General features: G+C 42.3%; 1 protein-coding gene across 6 annotated transcripts in view; it reads right to left on the reverse strand.

Annotated features, from left to right (window-relative positions):
* Positions 1 to 18,084, reverse strand: part of TMEM232 (transmembrane protein 232) — a 277,979-nt gene that overhangs the window by 191,272 nt on the left and 68,623 nt on the right. For all 6 annotated transcript variants that reach the window (XM_069592668.1, XM_069592667.1, XM_069592669.1 and 3 more), the window contains one exon: positions 8,912 to 9,066. In XM_069592668.1, coding sequence (XP_069448769.1) covers positions 8,912 to 9,066 — 155 coding nt within the window. The remainder of the gene's footprint in view (positions 1 to 8,911; positions 9,067 to 18,084) is intronic.

Consider the following 18,084-nt stretch of genomic DNA (forward strand, 5'->3'; position numbering starts at 1 on the left):
ACATCTCTACTGTCTATCATGTTTTTCACGGAAATAGGAAAAGGGCAGCGAATCCTATACTTGGAGATACTGAATTTTAAAGGAGTTGATATTTCTATGCTTCTTTATCCTCATCTCTTAGCATTTATGCAGAGATAGCAACCTTCAGAGGAGAAGGCAGTGGCACCCCACTCCAGTGCTCTTGCCTGAAAAATCCCATGGATGGAGGAGCCTGGTGGGCTGCAGTCCATGCGGTCGCTGAGAGTTGGACACGACTCAGTGACTTCACTTTCACTTTTCACTTTCATGCATTGGAGAAGGAAATGGCAACCCACTCCAGTGTTCTTGCCTGGAGAATCCCAGGGATGGGGGAGGCTGGTGGGCTGCTGTCTCTGGGGTCGCACAGAGTCGGACATGACTGAAGCAACATAACAGCAGTAGCAGCAGCCTTCAGGGGCTGCGTGTGTAGGACAGGGACTGAGCGTGCTGTGAGTGCGTTTTCTCCTCAAAGGTTGACTAGAAGGGAGTAGGAGAATGCAAGGGGTCCCTGGTGACATTTGCCTTTAACCTCTGCAAGTATATTGTGAATACAACCTCTTGTTTAAAAAATAATTCTGTCCTAGTTCTGAGATAAGTAAAATAGAAAATGAAAGAGGAGGCCCTACCTGTGACCAGTGGAAAAACATTACAGCAAGAGCTAAAGAGAAGATCAGTCTGAATACTAAGGGATGATCATGCTTCTGAAAATGCTTTCTTACAGGAGCCAGAAGACATTTTTACAGGACTCTTCAGGCATCTTTAAAAGCCTAGGAAGAAACGACAATGAAAAGCCTTGATACTGATGTGAAAGGCGGAATAGTTAAAAAAAAGAGAGTGCCAAAAATTAAAATTATAAAAATATAATTCAAATTCATAATGAAGGTAGTTACGCACCCAAAAAAAGGGCACTTAAAAGGGAGCAAACTTGAAAATTTCTTCAATAATTTAGAGGAAGACAACCCCTGGCAAATTGAGATCCATTAATATTGAATTCCTATTGAAACAACCAGACATAAAGAAACAAAAATCTGTAGTACCACATACAAAAAAGAGCAACTTTAAGGATTTTAAAGCTATGAAGAAAATGTGGCCCAAATGAAGGAAAATGCCTCCAAAGCCAAGAAGCCCAAAATTTGCTTTAAAATGTAATGGTAGGCATATACGTGTGAAAGAAAAACCCTGGGCAGAGAGAGGCAGGCATTAGGAACACACGTGAAGATGAGCAATCAGTGGAAACCCTCCTGAAACACAGACCAGTAGCCACAGCCTCACACAGCAGGGGCGTCTCTCCAAGGAAAGCAGAGAAAGCGCCCGGACAGCTTCCTAAGGCGCTCAGTGAGATGTCAGAGGAGGCATCCACCTCCTTGCTGCAAACCACAAAGATATTCCTAAAAGGTTCTGGATTGAAAATAAAACAGACAAATCAAAGGGATGCAGACTGGCTTTGACCATTTCCTAACAACGATAATGTAGGAAACAACATAGCAACATTTAGACATTTCAAGAGGGGAATTAAAAAACAAAGAACTACGAGCATGGTCCCCTATCGCCGCACAAAATGTACTTACACTTCTTAGGGGGAAAAAGGGTGGCAAACGTTATACTCAGCCAAGGGCTGCATGTAATCAGGGGCTCTCCTAATATAGGTCACCTATCTCCATACTTAGAACTTTACTCAGGCCAGCCAAGAAAGGAATAGCATGTAACAGCTTAAGAATGGAATATCCTAGAATTAAATGACTGACAGTGAGTGGGAAGGACACAGTTTAGTAAGTCAACATTATTTTATAAATGGTATCTAAAAATTAAATACATACACCATCCTTTGAGAAAAACAAACATTTTAAGTAATGATTCAACCATAACGTTATTGGACACTAAAGACCACATTAACGGGCTAAGATGGCAAGCATTAGCATAAACAAACCAGTCTCATCTTCACCACACACAGAAAAGAGAGCAATCAGAATTTCTCTCCCGATTTTGACCACTGAGGAAAACTTGTTTAAAGAACACATTTCTCTTGCCAGTGCCTGACTTCTGATACTCAGAAGAGATGAACTACAGAAAGATCTGGTCCTTAGCCTGTCTGCTAAAAGGGTTCTTTCCTCTGCGCACAGAGCTTCCGTCCTGGCATGCCAGAGAAGGAAGTCGGGGGAATGAAGGGATGGGCCGTCGACAGCCCACGACGGCTGTTTCACCCGAGCAGGCCGAGGCGCTCCCCAATTGCCTGCTTCCATACAGTCAGCCAGACACGTGGTCTGCCTGTGTGCTGGCTGGTGGTAATTAATCCCAGGAGCAAGATCTTCTTTCAGTCTTTGCGTTTGCTCTTGTTTTCTTTCTTTTCCTTTTTTTTCTTTTTTTTGTTTGTTAATCATTGCAAATTAAGAGACCCTGTTTGGAGCTGCAACCCCATGCCATGTAAAAACAGTTCTTACTAAATAATTGGAAGCTGGAGAATGGTATAATCACATCTGTGCTGTAACCGTAGCAGCAGAGCATGACAGATTACTGGAGTGAACACACAGGGGAGGAGACCAGTTAATAAGCTGGCCGTCATGACAGTAAGGGCCTGAAGCCTGGTGTCACCGTGGCGGGGCGAGCACGGCAAACGGCCCTGAGAGGGAGTCCGGGTGTCCGATTAGGTTAACTTGAGGAGAGGACACGTGTCAGGCATGGAGACAGAAATTCAGTAGGTAGGCGTCTGGGAAAAAATTAATTCAGATCTGAACTAGCAGGAAATGAAGGATTAGGGGAAGACTCGGTATAAAAAGTGTCTTCACCTTCACATTACTTACCTTTCTTTATGATGGCTATTACCTCTATCTAACATGAACAGACGCTGTTCATGGGGGTTATGTGACCCAATCAAAATTAAACCGAAAGCCAGAGAAAAAAACTCAGTTATGATTTGAAGCTGAATGTTTCTCTCACTGCGCCATTAGGGAGCGAAGCATAAATTGTATATTTATCCTTGATACAGATAAATGTTTATATTTAGCTCAGAGGATTAAAGGATTGATAAGAAACCCAGGAAATGAATCAGAAGACTGAGGACCTAACCTGACATCTCAGCTCACGAAGAATGAAGAGGATTAGTGGTGAAAACTTAGATCTGGATGGTGCTGGCTAGACTGTCACATGACATTATAATTACCAGGGTTCAGGGAGACAGACATCGTGGAGGTCAGCAATGAGGCCAGAAGTAAAGGCCTTGCTGGGCAGGGCTTTCTTTGTTTAATTTATTTCGATGCAAACACGAACACTCTACGTCTGGAAAACACTTGCCACGTTGGTGTAACTTTAAATTGTCAAGCATTTTCGGAGTACATTCACGGTGCGGTTAGATCGGCTATTTTGCTTTGGGAGGTATTATTTTATAGGTTACATTGCTCTTTTGAAATGCCATGCTGCATTTCTCAGCAGTCCTCATTGGCTAATAATTCAATTATAAACACAATTCATTATTTTCATGTTGGATGAGAAAGCCTTTTGTGCTGGCTTGAGCTATCTCCCCAGAGCAAGCAGTGCAGTTTGTAAAAGGCCAGACCACAGGGTGGAGCATTCAGAGGAAGAAGCATCACGCGATGTTTAAGCATATTCCATGGAACGCTGCCTTACAGCAGCTGATCCGCAGCACAAGCCAGTCAAACTTCCGACCTGAAGGCTGGTGTGGGGCACGGGGAGGGGCTCAGCATTCCTGTTTCCCTAGGTCTTCAGCCTGCTTTACAATTCACTGTCCTGCATGCGTTTCCTCTCCTCAGTTTCCCCCTGGCCCCCACTGACCAGAGGTGGCTCTAATTCTGTGAGCCTCTCCTGCCTTTTCATGCATCTTGGGACTGCTCTTCTCCAGCCTCTGCTGAAACCACTCATTTCTGTGTCTTTCCTTTTGTGTGGCATGATCTTTATAAGAAGTCAGGTGGGAATATATGGGATGAATTATCTGTTGATGGACAGCATCAGAAATGGGCAGATGAGAACCACTCACTAGTATTGGCCCGAGCACTTTTGCCGCTATTAATTAAGAAATTTCTTCTGATCCATCAGTTAAATGGTCTCCCTCTGCATTTTAAATCTCTGATCATTGTTCTATTGTGTGATACAGTACAGACATGCACGGAAAATGAAATCGCTTGTGTTACTCCTTGTAATAGTCACTTGCCATTGAATTTCAGGCCCTAACCAAAGATACCCTCTACCAAGTGTCACAGTTCTAAGATCCAGCAAATCCTCAGTTCAGCTCAGTCACATCCGACTCTTTGCAACCCCATGGACTGCAGTACGCCAGGCCTCGCTGTCCATCACCAACTCCCGGAGCTTGCTCAAAACTCAAGTCAATCGACTCGGTGACGTCATCCAACCATCTCATCCTCTGTCATCCCCTTCCTAACAGAGTCTTAATTTACTATCAGGGTCTGAAGCCTCAGTATCTTTGCATAATCCTAAATATGTTTAGTCCATTTAAAAATTTTTTCACATGTACCTAAACTTCACAGTACACAAAATGAATAAAACACTTTCTCCAGAAACACAAAAACGTTTCTGATTTGATTTTGGTGATTATATCACAGTTTGTTTGGTTTTGTCTGGAATTATAACCTCTTGAAAACTACATAGGTGGTCACATAAATACTTTTAAAAAGAAAAGCTTTTTTTTATACGTGGTATAATGTTATCATTATAATTAACAGAAAACTTGCCTAATAGTCAAATTGCTAACTTAAAAAGACAAAAAATTTTAATGTCAATGGGTTATTTCTGTTTACTAGAGACATCATTTAAAAAGAAAAATTAAATTCTTTTCTTAAAAAAACAGTAAATAGGACTTTCCTTGTCATGCAGTAGATAAGAACCCACCTGCCAATGCAGGGAGCACAAGTTAGGTCCCTGGTCTGGGAAGAGAACACACGCCAGGCAGCGAACGAGCTTGGGCACCACAACTACTAAGGCCCCTTGCCACAACGCACGAGCCCACTCGCTGCAACTATCAGAGCCTCAAAATGCTCCAAGCCAGGCTTCAACCATACCTGCACCAAGAACTTCCAGATGTTCAAGCTGGTTTTAGAAAAGGCAGAGCAGCCAGAGATCAAATTGTCAACATCTGTTGGATCATCGAAAAAGCAAGAGAGTTCCAGAAAAATATTTACTTCTGCTTTATTGACTATGCCAAAGCCTTTGACTGTGTGGATCACAGCAAACTGTGGAAAATTCTTCAAGAGATAGGAATATCAGACCACCTGAATTGCCTCCTGAAAAATCTGTATGCAGGTCAGAAAGCAACAGTTCTAACTGGACATGGACCAACAGACTGGTTCCAAATTGGGAAAGGAGTACGTCAAGACTGTATATTGTCACCCTGCTTATTTAACTCATATGCAGAGTACATTATGAGAAACGCTGGGCTGGATGAAGCACAAGCTGGAATCAAGATTGCCGGGAGAAATATCAATAACCTCAGATATGCAGATGACACCAACCTTATGGCAGAAAGCAAAGAGGAACTGAAGAGTCTCTTGACGAAAGTGAAAGAGAAGAGTGAAAAAAGCTCACCTAAAACTCCACATTCAAAAAACTAAGATCATGGTATTCAGTCCCATCACTTCATGGGAAATAGATGGGAAACAGTGGAAACAGTGACAGACTTTATTTTTGTGGGCTCCAAAATCACTGCAGATGGTGACTGCAGCCATGAAATTAAAAGACAGTTGATCCTTGGAACCTAGACAGCATATTAAAAAGCTGAGACATAACTCTGCTGTCAAAGGTCCATCTAGTCAAAGCCATGGTTTTTCCAGTAGTCATGTATGGATGTGAGAGTTGGACCATAATGAAAGCTGAGCACCAGAGAACTGATGCTTTTGAACTGTGATGTTAGAGAAGATTCTTGAGAGTCCCTTGGACTGCAAGGAGATCCAACCAGTCCATCCTAAAGGAAATCAGTCCAGTCCATCCCAATGGAAGGACTGATGCTGAAGCTGAGACTCCAATATTTTGTCGACCTGATGCAAAGAACTGACTCATTGGGAAAGACCCTGATGCTGGAAAAGATTGAAGGCAGGAGGAGAAGGGGACGACAGAGGATGAGATGGTTGGATGGCATCACCAACTCAATGGACATGAGTTTGAGTAAACTCCAGGAGCTGGTGATGGACAGGGACGCTGGCGTGCTGCAGTCCATGGGGTTGCAGAGTCGGACGCAACTGAGGACTGAGCTGACTGAAGCCTGTGGCCCAGAGCCCAGGGGCCACAGCAAGAGAAGCCATGGCATGAGGCCCCAGCACAGCTGGAGAGTGGCCCCCGCTCCGCAGCTAGAGAAGCCCCAGCACAGCTGGAGAGTGGCCCCCACTCCAGCCATGGAGTGAGCCCCCAGCACAGCTGGAGAGTGGCCCCCGCTCCGCAGCTAGAGAGAAGCCCCATTGCAGCGATGACCCAGTGCAACCAAAACTAAAAGCAACAAATAAATTAATTTTTTAAATACAGTAAATATAAAAAACAGAAAACTCTTCGGCAGTGCTCTTTTAAACAACTACCTTCTCCATTCCATCACAGTCACTGCGTCTTACTGTTTTATCAACGTGCTCTTCCGCTCATTCAGCACTGTCTGACTGCTGCCTTGCTCTCCCACACTCGGTTTCCACAATGTCCTCCCAGAAAAAGAAGTCAGGATTCAGTGTCACGAAGCCTCAAAACAGTCTCCTAAGCAAGGCAGCCAGAGTGAGAGCAGGACGAAATGCCGGGAAGAGTGCTGTGCTGGGCCCTGACACCTGGCTCCCGTCACCACGGGGTCCGTGAACTTGGCCTTGGTTTCTTCATCTGTCAAGTAAGAATGCTGCTGCTGCTAAGTCACTTCAGGCGTGTCCGACTCTGTGTGACCCCATAGATGGCAGCCCACCAGGCTCCCCCGTCCCTGGGATTCTCCAGGTAAGAACACTGGAGTGGGCTGCCATTTCCTTCTCCAATGCATGAAAGTGAAAAGTGAAAGTGAGGTCGCTCAGTCATGCCCGACTCTTTGTGACCCCATGGACTGCAGCCCACCAGGCTCCCCCGTCCATGGGATTTTCCAGGCAAGAGTACTGGAGTAAGTACTCTCTCCGAAAGTAAGAATAATCGTGTATAACCTCCCAAATCCCTAAATTTGTAAAATACTAAGTTATTTTAAAAATCTTAAAGAGACATCCCTGAGGGCTTCCCTGATAGCTCAGTCGGGAAAGACTGCAACTGGAATGCAGGAGACCCTGGTTCAATCCCTGGGTCGGGAAGATCCGCTGGAGAAGGGATGGCGGCCCACTGCAGCATTCTTGGGCTTCCATTGTGGCTCAGATGGTAAAGAATCCATCCGCCTGCAATGTGGGAGACCTGGGTTAGATCCCTGGGTTGGGAAGATCTGCTGGAGAAGGGAAAGGCTACCCACTCCAGTATTCTGGCCTAGAAAATTCCATGGACCGTTTAGTCCATGTGGTCACAAAGAGTTGGACACAACTAAGCTACTTTCCAGAGAAGGCAATGGCAACCCACTCCAGTACTCTTGCCTGGAAAATTCCATGGACGGAGGAGCCTCGTAGGCTGCAGTCCATGGGGTCGTGAAGAGTTGGGCATGACTGAGTGACCTCACTTTCACTTTTCACTTTCATGCATTGGAGGAGGAAATGGCAACCCATTCCAGTGCTCTTGCCTGGAGAATCCCAGGGACGGGGGAGCCTAGTGGGCTGCCGTCTATGGGGTTGCACAGAGTCGGACACGACTGGAGCGACTTAGCAGCAGCAAGCTACTTTCACTTTCAAAGACAAATCACTGAAAAATTAAATTAAATATTGATAATAGAGTGAAAATGAAAATTGGTAAAAGAAATAATTTCTTGACTTTCTTTTATTAAATTTTTATTTTTACTTCATTTTACTTTACAATACTGTATTGGTTTTGCCATACATTGAAAATTAGATTCTTAATCAGCTACTACACTTATCTAAACATGTTTAGTTGGAAATTATTAGAATATTTTGAAAATAAACTTGACAATGTTATACAATATTTATGTTTATATTGAAATATAATTTATTTTTATATCAAGTTAGAGTCTCCCAAGACCCTAAAATAGGCTATTTCAAGGAAATTAGACATGCTCTAAGCTATTCTCCAGAAATCTTTACTTGATCTAGAATCCGCAAAAACATCCAAATGAAACTGGGAAAATAGTTTTTGTCCATAAGAAATGGACAACATTTGTACAAATTGGTTGATGCAGAGTTGGTTTGCCAGAGACTTAAAAACTAATTAATTTTAAGAAAATTTACGAATTTGCAACTTGTGATAGCGTGACATATTATTGATTATTAGCAGTGGAAAAATAATTCAAATTCTCTGATCAGCCTCAGATACTGAAAGACATATCCTCTGATCAATTTCCTCAAAATACTCCTTTAAAATTCTTCTTTCCTCAGTTGAACTCACACCCTCTTTCATGGTAATTTAAGACTCTTTTTTCCCTTTTCAAATTACCATATGTAAAGGAGGGAACTAAGACTTAACAGTCATTTCTGTTACGATTTACAAATAAGGCTTAAGGAAACAAACAGAACTGTACTCCATTGTTAAACAACTTGAAAAGTAAAAGATGCTTAAAATTGTGGGAATGAAGTTATCAATAACAAATTTCCTTCAATAAAGACAAAAGGCAATACAAGTATGCTCATCTAGCCAAAAAAAGGTGAGAACAATTTATTGATGAAATGAACTAATACAAAATATAGAAACTGCCCTTGTCTTTGGAACTGAGATTATAAATTTTTTTCATAGTCAACTAAGGTGTGATTAACATTTGAGTACAAAGGTTATTTAACATTTAAACACAAAGGTTTCTCCATGAGTTACTCTGGATTTATAGGATCCCACTTACCAAGATTCCTTTTGAAGCTGTGTTTTACGAGAGATGAGATGTTCAAGCACCTTGTTTAACTGGGGACTGTTCTTCTGAACACAAGTCCAGGCAGAAACACAGTGCCAGAGCAGGTGGCTAATTTCATATCCTTTCTGATTAAGTTGCAAATGTTCCTGGAAGTGAAATATTAAAATATGTCTGAGAAAGAGTTCTTTGACTTGAATAGACATGGAAATAAACTTTAAATGTTTTTTTCTACATCATGTTACACCAAGTGGAACAATTTACTCGAACACATTTTTAAAAGCATATATAGTTGATCTGAGCTTTATATGTTTATTTTCACACGGATCCCTTGCGTACAATGCTGTTCAGTTGCTCAGTTGTATCCGACTGTGACCCCGCGGACTGCAGCATGCCAGGCCTCCCTGTCCATCACCATCTCCCGGAGCTTGTTGAAACTCATGTCCATAGAGACAGTGATGCCATCCAACCATCTCATCCTCTGTCATCCCCTTCTCCCACCTTCAATCTTTCCCAGCATCAGCGTCTTTTTCAATGAGTCAGCTCTTTGCATCAGGTGGCCAAGGTATTGGAGTTTTAGCTTCATCATCAGTCCTTCCAATGAACACCCGGGACTGATCTCCTTTTTGACTGGCTGGATCTCCTTGCAGTCCAAGGGACTCTCAAAGAGTCTTTTCCAACACCACAGTTCAAAACCATCAATTCTTTGGCCCTCAGCTTTCTTCACAGTCCAATTCTCACATCCATACATGACCACTGGAAAAACCATAGCTTTGAGTAGACAGACCTCTGTCAGCAAAGCAATGTCTCTGCTTTTTAATATGCTGTCTAGGTTGGTCATAGCCTTTCTTCCAAGGAGCAGGTGTCTTTTAATTTTATGGCTGCAGTCACCATCAGCAGTGATTTGCGGGCCCAAGAAAATGAAGTCTGTCACTGTGTCCATTGTTGCTCCATCTATTTGCTATGAAGTGATGGTACTGGATGCCATGATCTTAATTTTTTGAATGTTGAGTTTTAAGCCAGCTTTTTAACTCTCCTCTTTCACTTTCATCATGAGGCTCTTTCTGCCTCATGCCATAAGGGTGCTTTCTGCCATAAGGGTGGTGTCATCTGCGTATCTGAGGTTATTGATATTCCTCCTGGCAATCTTGATTCCAGCTTGTGCCTCATCCAGCTCCACATTTCACATGATGTACTCTTCATATAAGTTAAACAAGCACTCTGTGACAGGCTGAAGGGTGGGATGGGAGGGATGGGAGAAAGGTCAGGGAGGGAGGGGACATGGGTGTACCTATGGCTGATTCTTGTTGATGTATGACAGAAAAACAAAATTCTGTAAAGCAATTATCCTTCAATTAAAATTTATATATATATATATACATATATATATATATATATATATAAATGTGTGCCACAATTGGAGAGTCTGTGTGCCCCAACAGAAGGAAGATCCCGAGGGCCACAACTAAGACCAGACTCAGCCAAATAAATAAACAAATAAATTTTTTAAATGTGTATTTTCACTCTAAGGACAAAGTATTGCCTAACTGGACATGGTCAATGTCTGCTAAGAAACTATTTTAAAAGCCTACAAAATCAGAACACAAATGGGCTATTTGTTTTTTTCTTAAAATGCTTCCTAACAGTTTCAAAGATTTAATTGATCTACTAAGTAACTGGTACAAAGAAACAGATCTGTGTGTGTGTGTGTGTGTGTTTATTTTTATTTTTTAATATAAATTTATTTATTTTAATTGGAGGCTAATTACCTTACAATATTGTATTGGTTTTGCCATACATTGACATGGAGTCACCACGGGTGTACACGGGTTCCCCATCCTGAAACCCCTCCCACCTCCCTCCCCATCCCATCCCTCTGGGTCATACCAGTGCACCAGCCCCGAGCACCCTATATCATGCATCAAACCTGGATTGGCGATTCGTTTCACATATGAAAAGAAACAGTTTTTAGACATAGCACTCCTATTGAATTTTTGTCAACAGTAAAGATTCAAATACACATCGTGTGATATGTACTCAAATCCCTAATTTAGCTGGTATTTTATTCTTTTATGCACCAAAAAGAAACACTTAAAGAGATTCCAAACAGTTTTATAATTCTCATTTACTATTTGAAATAACATCAAGACTACAACTTTAAAGTTTTCATATTGTGCACTCATAAGAGAGAAGGCCAGAAGTTTAAACATAAATTTTAGACGAAGATGTGCTAGTCTAGTCCACTGTTCAGTTAAGTCTCACAGATGTGCATTAATCTACATAATGTCTGGGACTCAGGTGCTGGCAGTACAGGCAGGAGTAGGATAAAGTCTCTGCAGGAGCTTTACTGCCTCAGGGAACCATCATCCACAGGAGCAAATGGAGACCAGGGGGTGTTTAGAGTATTAGAATACCCCCAAAAAAGCCAGTTCTAAAATAATGTGAGACATCAGACTAAGATGCGTGGACTTCAGTTAATATACGTATTTCATCCAAATAACTCAGTGTTCTGCTTTGTGGTAGAGTCTCCCCCAAAACGTGGAGCCCACATAACTGAAATTCCTTTCCCAAATGGCTCCAGAAGTCTCAGCCTGGACGCCTGACAACCCTCACATGGCAAATGCTCTGAATGAGTGTGTAGGCACATGCGTTTTGAAACTTGTGAATGGTTTGACGAACAAAAACAATCAATACTTTTTTTTTTCAAATCATGTACATTGTGTGGTGCAGAGACTAGTCAGAAATTCTCTTTAACAAACTTATGTACCATCACCAGAGGAAATTCGCAAAAGCTTTTGGTAAAGAAATGATCAGGATTTAGATCCTGGGGAAGATTTCAGCTTGATTTTCAATTTTATAGGACACCGTTCTTACTTATCACCAAACACGAAAGAAGCAGCCTCTGACTTCTGGAACTGAGCTAACATCAGCATGTCTACACACTGGTCTGCTGCTCAGAGGCAGGTCGTTTTATTCTGCTGGACATCAACTCACAGAGCACCAACCGCAGACTACACTACTCTGATGGATAAACAAAACCACTTGATTTTTTTTCTAAGCACACACAGAAAGTCACTGTACCCCCTACAAAACACCCAACCAGAACTGCCCCTACATCTGGCAGCATCAAATCTAAAGGGAACTCCTGTTTCCTCAGGACCTCCCTCAACCTGCCATACCTGGGGATTTTCCAGGTAAGTGAGGCTTACCTCTTATCCTTATGTGTTAGATCCTTCTATAATTCAAGCATTTACATGGAAATCTTGCTAAAGTTTCTTCCCTGCTTTTTACTTTTTGCAAAAGAAAAAGAGTATTTGAAAAACTAGAATGAATTAATATGATGATGATGATGATGTGATTTAACACCGTCATCAGGTATATCGACAACGCAATAGATGAAGAGGAAGCAGTGCTCTGAGAGCCGCGGGTGGTGTAGAGTTCTTTGCTTTTATACCAGGTCAGTCCCACCCAAGGTGTGGTTGGCAGATAACTCCCATCTACAAACAAACTGCTAACTAGAGTACATAAATAAAATATGTATTTTAAAACATAAAATTTAGCTGTTAATTTTATTTTCAGTCCAATAAAAAAATTAATGCTTATACATAGATTTCTTTTTAATTTTTGTAATTCATATTATTGCAGTTTTAAAAAGTATCAAGCACAGAGCACTGCATTGAATGACTCCCAGAGATATGGAACGTATTCTCTCCCGGGCTCAGTGTGGTTTTACGGCCACGTCTGGTAGTTCCTTCATTTCCCCCTGCCTGCTGCCCAGCTTTGGCCTGTGCTGGTTTGCAAACTAGCCCCATACCCAAGGATAAGGGTGGGAGATACTTGAGAGGGAGGCCGGCCTCTGCAGGTGGGCAGGTGGCAGCTTTAATAAGTAGGGAAGCTTATATATGAGGCTTCCCTTAGGAGCCTGCGTAGATCTCCACACCTGCCCTCTAGAACCTTACGGTTAGGACTTCCCTGGGGGTTAAGAATCCACCCAGCAATGCAGGGAAGGCAGGTTCGAGCCCTGGTCAGGGAACTAAGATCCCACACGCCGTGGAGCAAATAAGTCGCGTGCTGCAAATACTGAGTCCGCACCCGCAGCTAGAGAGCCCCTGTGCACTCACTCCTGAAGCCTGTTCATTCCAGAGCCCCTGCCACAGCCAGAGTCTGCGTCCTGCAGGGAGAGGCTTCACATGCCACAACGCAGACCCAACTCAGCACAGAGATGAAGCCCACCTACCAAAGTGCCACCAGCATGCTGTTGGCTGAGAGTTCAGACAACCACATCGGCTTGAATTTTGTGCCAATCTGAGAAGCTCTGAGTGTCTAATCAGACTTTGATAATAAAAATGAACTCTGAAACACGAGCTCTATTGTGACTGCTCAAAGACAGCATTTGGAGTTTCATCATTGCTTTTTCATGCATTTGGGAGACGGTTGTCATTGCCATGAAAGGACCTCTCAGTACAAATGTGTTACCTGAATAACAGGACGTGAATCACAGGGTAATGCTCCTAATTTTAAAGAACCTGTGTTTCCGTCTAACACAATTCCTAGAAACCATTTAGAATTACAGTACAACACAGAATGTTCTAAATTTAGATACTTTCGGCTTACTGAGTACTCAGAACCCTGAAGGAAGAGATTGCTAATACATTTGAATGTAAATCTTGTATTCAGAAAACTATTTGTGCTTTAGGGTGGATGCACCTAGTTAATAAATTGTCTACTGCATTTTAGTTGAATGTGAATCTACCTTCTCCAAAGAACCATGTTATTATTATCATGTGACAACTGTGCTTAACAAATTCAGCTTTGCTGGTGAGCAAAGGACAGAGTGGAAAACTCAATCCAGTGTTCTGGCTCTGCAATCCACAGAGCCAATTAAAGTGTACCATTTGTCAAAGTCAATGGAAACCCTGTGTCTGGATCAGCTTGAAAGAACATTAAAAGGAGAAGCAGGTTCCAGCAGCAGGGGAAAGGAAATTTCCTATTTTTATAAAGAACCAACACCCATATTGTGTGTATCCTAATGCTTATATCCCACAGAATTCCTTTTTAAAGTGATTTTATAATAGCCCTTCGAAAATAAATTGTTTCTACTCCAATGCTTATAAATATATTGAAAATAAAGTATTTTACAGTGGCCAAAATATGTTATCATGGGCCCTGTAGCATTACTGGATGATAAGAGCTGTAGAAATAACCACAAATCCTCTGCTATAGCATATGAATAATAAAGAAGAGAGACAGGATGAATACAGATGTTATCTTTTATATCCCCAGTTTTCTCCATTCTTCCCCTCTTTTGTTCCCCAGAAGTTGAGACAGATGGGTACTGAACGGGTAAAATACTCAACTGAAGTGGGGACACTGGGTTAAACTTACACTAGAGAAGTCGGGTGGACACGGGGCAACAACGTTAAAGCACACCATCAACCACCGAACCTGCTGAACCAGCAACTCTCAGCAGCGCTGTGGCTACATGACCGTTTATATTCTTTACATTAGAAGGAAATGGGAGCAGGAAAAGGAGGGCAATGAGTCTGATAGGCTAAAATCTGTTATAACCTCTCCATAGAATCTCACACATGGAGCTGAAATAGTATTTAAAAAGACTGAAACTACGCCCTCTGTTCTAAAAAGTGGAAGGGTGCAGAGGTTTAGAGACTTGTCCCATCGTAAGCAGACAACATTCTTTTCATGCGCTAACATTCTTGCCCCTTTCAGTTCATCTAAAGCTGGAGCTGAACCGTCTGAAAACAGTACGTCTCCATTTCCCTGTTGTCTGTGCCTGCCGAGACTGACAAAAACAGCCTGATTTAGGGAAAAGCAGCATCAGCCCTGAAAGTCGCGCACCTCACGACTATCGTGCAGGCTGTCAAGGTTTCAGGCTCTTATTTGATTAAAGGAAAAACACTCAAATCACCACCACATTAGCTTTAGCACAATTCACTACATAACTGAGCACAATTATTGTCAGCATAATCATGTCCTTAGATGGGCTTATATTTAACTGCCTGACTGAGTTCCTAAGCATATTTTTCAATAACTAGTCTTTACACTTGCATGGCTATTACTAATCTATGAACACATGCTTTTTTGCAGTCTTCACAACAGCCCTGTAGATTAGTTAGGGCAAATATGATGATGAAGATAGTATCTTTTTCAAAGGTAAGCAGACGGGGATTTAGAGAGTTTAATGGAGCAATAGACTGGTTCCAAATAGGAAAAGGAGTACGTCAAGGCTGTATATTGTCACCTTGCTTATTTAACTTATATGCAGAGTACATCATGAGAAATGCTGGACTGGAAGAAGCACAAGCTGGAATCAAGATTACTGGGAGAAATATCAATAACCTCAGATATGCAGTTGGCACCACCCTTCTGGCAGAACGTGAAGAACTAAAGAGCATCTTGATGAAAGTGAAAGAGGAGAGTGAAAATGCTGGCTTAAAACTCAACATTCAGAAAATGAAGATCATGGCATCTGGTTCCATCACCTCATGGCAAATAGAGGGGAAAACAGTGGAAACAGTGGCTGACTTTATCTTGGGGGGCTCCAAAATCACTGCAGATGATGACTGGTGATGAAATTAAAAGACGCTTACTGTGAAAAGAAGAGAGGTGAAAAGCAAAGGAGAAAAGGAAAGATATAAGCATATGAATGCAGAGTTCCAAAGAATAGCAAGAGAGATAAGAAAGCCTTCTTCAGTGATCAATGGAAAGAAATAGAGGAAAACAACAGAATGGGAAAGACTAGAGATCTCTTTAAGAAAATTAGAGATACCAAGGGAACATTTCATGCAAAGATGGGCTCGATAAAGGACAGAAATGGTATGGCCCTAACAGAAGCAGAAGATATTAAGAAGAAGTGGCAAGAATACACAGAAGAACTGTACAAAAAAGATCTTCACGACCCGGATAATCATGATGGTGTGATCACTCATCCAGAGCCAGACATCTTGGAATGTGAAGTCAAGTGGGCCTTAGAAAGCATCACTACGAACAAAGCTTGTGTAGGTGATGGAATTCCAGTTCAGCTATTTCAAATCCTAAAAGATGACGCTGTGAAAGTGCTGCACTCAATGTGCCAGCAAATTTGGAAAACTCAGCAGTGGCCACAGGATGGGAAAAGGTCAGTTTTCATTCCAATCCCACAGAAAGGCAATGCCAAAGAATGCTCAAACTACCATACAATTGCACTCATCTCACAAGCTAGTAAAGTAATGCTCAAAATTCTCCAAGCCAGGCTTCAGCAATACGTGAACCGTGAACTCCCTGATGTTCAACCTGGTTTTAGAAAAGGCAGAGGAACCAGAGATCAAATTGCCAACATCCACTGGATCATGGAAAAAGCAAGAGAGTTCCAGAAAAATATCTATTTCTGCTTTATTGACTATGCCAAAGCCTTTGACTCTGTGGATCACAATAAACTGTGGAAAATTCTGAAAGAGAAGGGAATACCAGACCACCTGACCTGCCTCTTGAGAAATCTGTATGCAGGTCAGGAAGCAACAGTTAGAACTAGACATGGAACAACAGTCTGGTTCCAAATAGGAAAAGGAATAAGTCAAGGCTGCATATTGTCACCCTGCTTATTTAACTTAGATGCAGAGTACATCATGAGAAACGCTGGGCTGGAAGAAACACAAGCTGAAATCAAGATTGCCGGGAGAAATATCAATAACCTCAGATGTGCAGATGACACCACCCTTATGGCACAAAGTGAAGAGGAACTAAAAAGCCTCTTGATGAAAGTGAAAGAGGAAAGCGAAAAAGTTGGCTTAAAGCTCAACAGTCAGAAAACAAAGATCATGGCATCCGATCCCATCACTTCATGGGAAATAGATGGGGAAACAGTGGAAACAGTGTCAGACTTTATTTTTCTTGGCTCCAAAATCACTGTAGATGTTGACTGCAGCCATGAAATTAAAAGACGCTTACTCCTTGGAAGAAAAGTTATGACCAACCTAGATATTATATCCAAAAGCAGAGACATTACTTTGCCGACTAAGGTCCATCTAGTTAAGGCTATGGTTTTTCCTTTGGTCATGTATGGATGTGAGAGTTGGACTATGAGGAAGGCTGAGTGCCGAAGAATTGATGCTTTTGAACTGTGGTGTTGGAGAAGACTCTTGAGAGTCCCTTGGACTGCAAGGAGATCCAACCAGTCCATTCTGAAGGAGATTAACCCTGGGATTACTTTGGAACGAATGATGCTAAAGCTGAACCTCCAGTACTTTGGCCACCTCATGTTAAGAGTTGACTCATTGGAAAAGACTCTGATGCTGGGAGGGATTGAGGGCAGGAGGAGAAGGGGACGACAGAGGATGAGATGGCTGGATGGCATCATGGACTCGATGGACGTGAGTCTGAGTGAACTCCGGGACATGGTGATGGACAGGGAGGCTGGGCGCGCTGTGATTCATGGGGTCGCAAAGAGTCGGACATGACTGGGTGACTTAACTGAACTGAACTACCTCTTGGAAGGAAAGTTATTACCAACCTAGACACCGTATTAAAAAGCGGAGGCATTACTTTGTTAACAAAGGTTCGTCTAGTCAAGGCCATGGTTTTTCCAGTGGTCATGTAGGGATGTGAGAGCTTGACTATAAAGAAAGCTGAGCACCGAAGAATTGATGTGTTTGAACTGTGGTGTTGAAGAAGCCTCTTGAGAGTCCCTTGGACTGCAAGGAGATCCAACCACTCCATCCTAAAGGAGATCAGTCCTGGGTGTTCATTGGAAGGACTGATGCTAAAGCTGAAACTCCAATACTTTGGCTACCTGATTCAAAGAGCTGACTCATCTGAAAAGAGCCTGATGCTGGGAAAGATTGAGGGCAGGAGGAGAGGGGGACAACAGAGGATGAGATGGTTGGATGGCATCAACAACTCAATGGACATGAGTTTGAATAAACTCTGGCAGTTGGTGATGGACAGGGAGGCCTGGCGTGCTGCAGTTCATGGGGTTGCAAAGAGTCGGACGTTACCGAGCGACTGGTCTGAACTGAGTGGACCTGCTCTGGGGCACACAGTCAATTGGTGAGTAGGTCGTTCCTTTTCATAGTCAGCACTTTCCCTGTTGCTCAATATCTTAGGTCATATATTTAGATTATTAAAATATATTTTAAATGTAAAACAAGTTCCTTTTATGCATGAAGCAAACT

The sequence above is a fragment of the Ovis canadensis genome, chromosome 5 (assembly GCF_042477335.2).
Source record: "Ovis canadensis isolate MfBH-ARS-UI-01 breed Bighorn chromosome 5, ARS-UI_OviCan_v2, whole genome shotgun sequence".
Taxonomy (NCBI): Eukaryota; Metazoa; Chordata; class Mammalia; order Artiodactyla; family Bovidae; genus Ovis; species Ovis canadensis.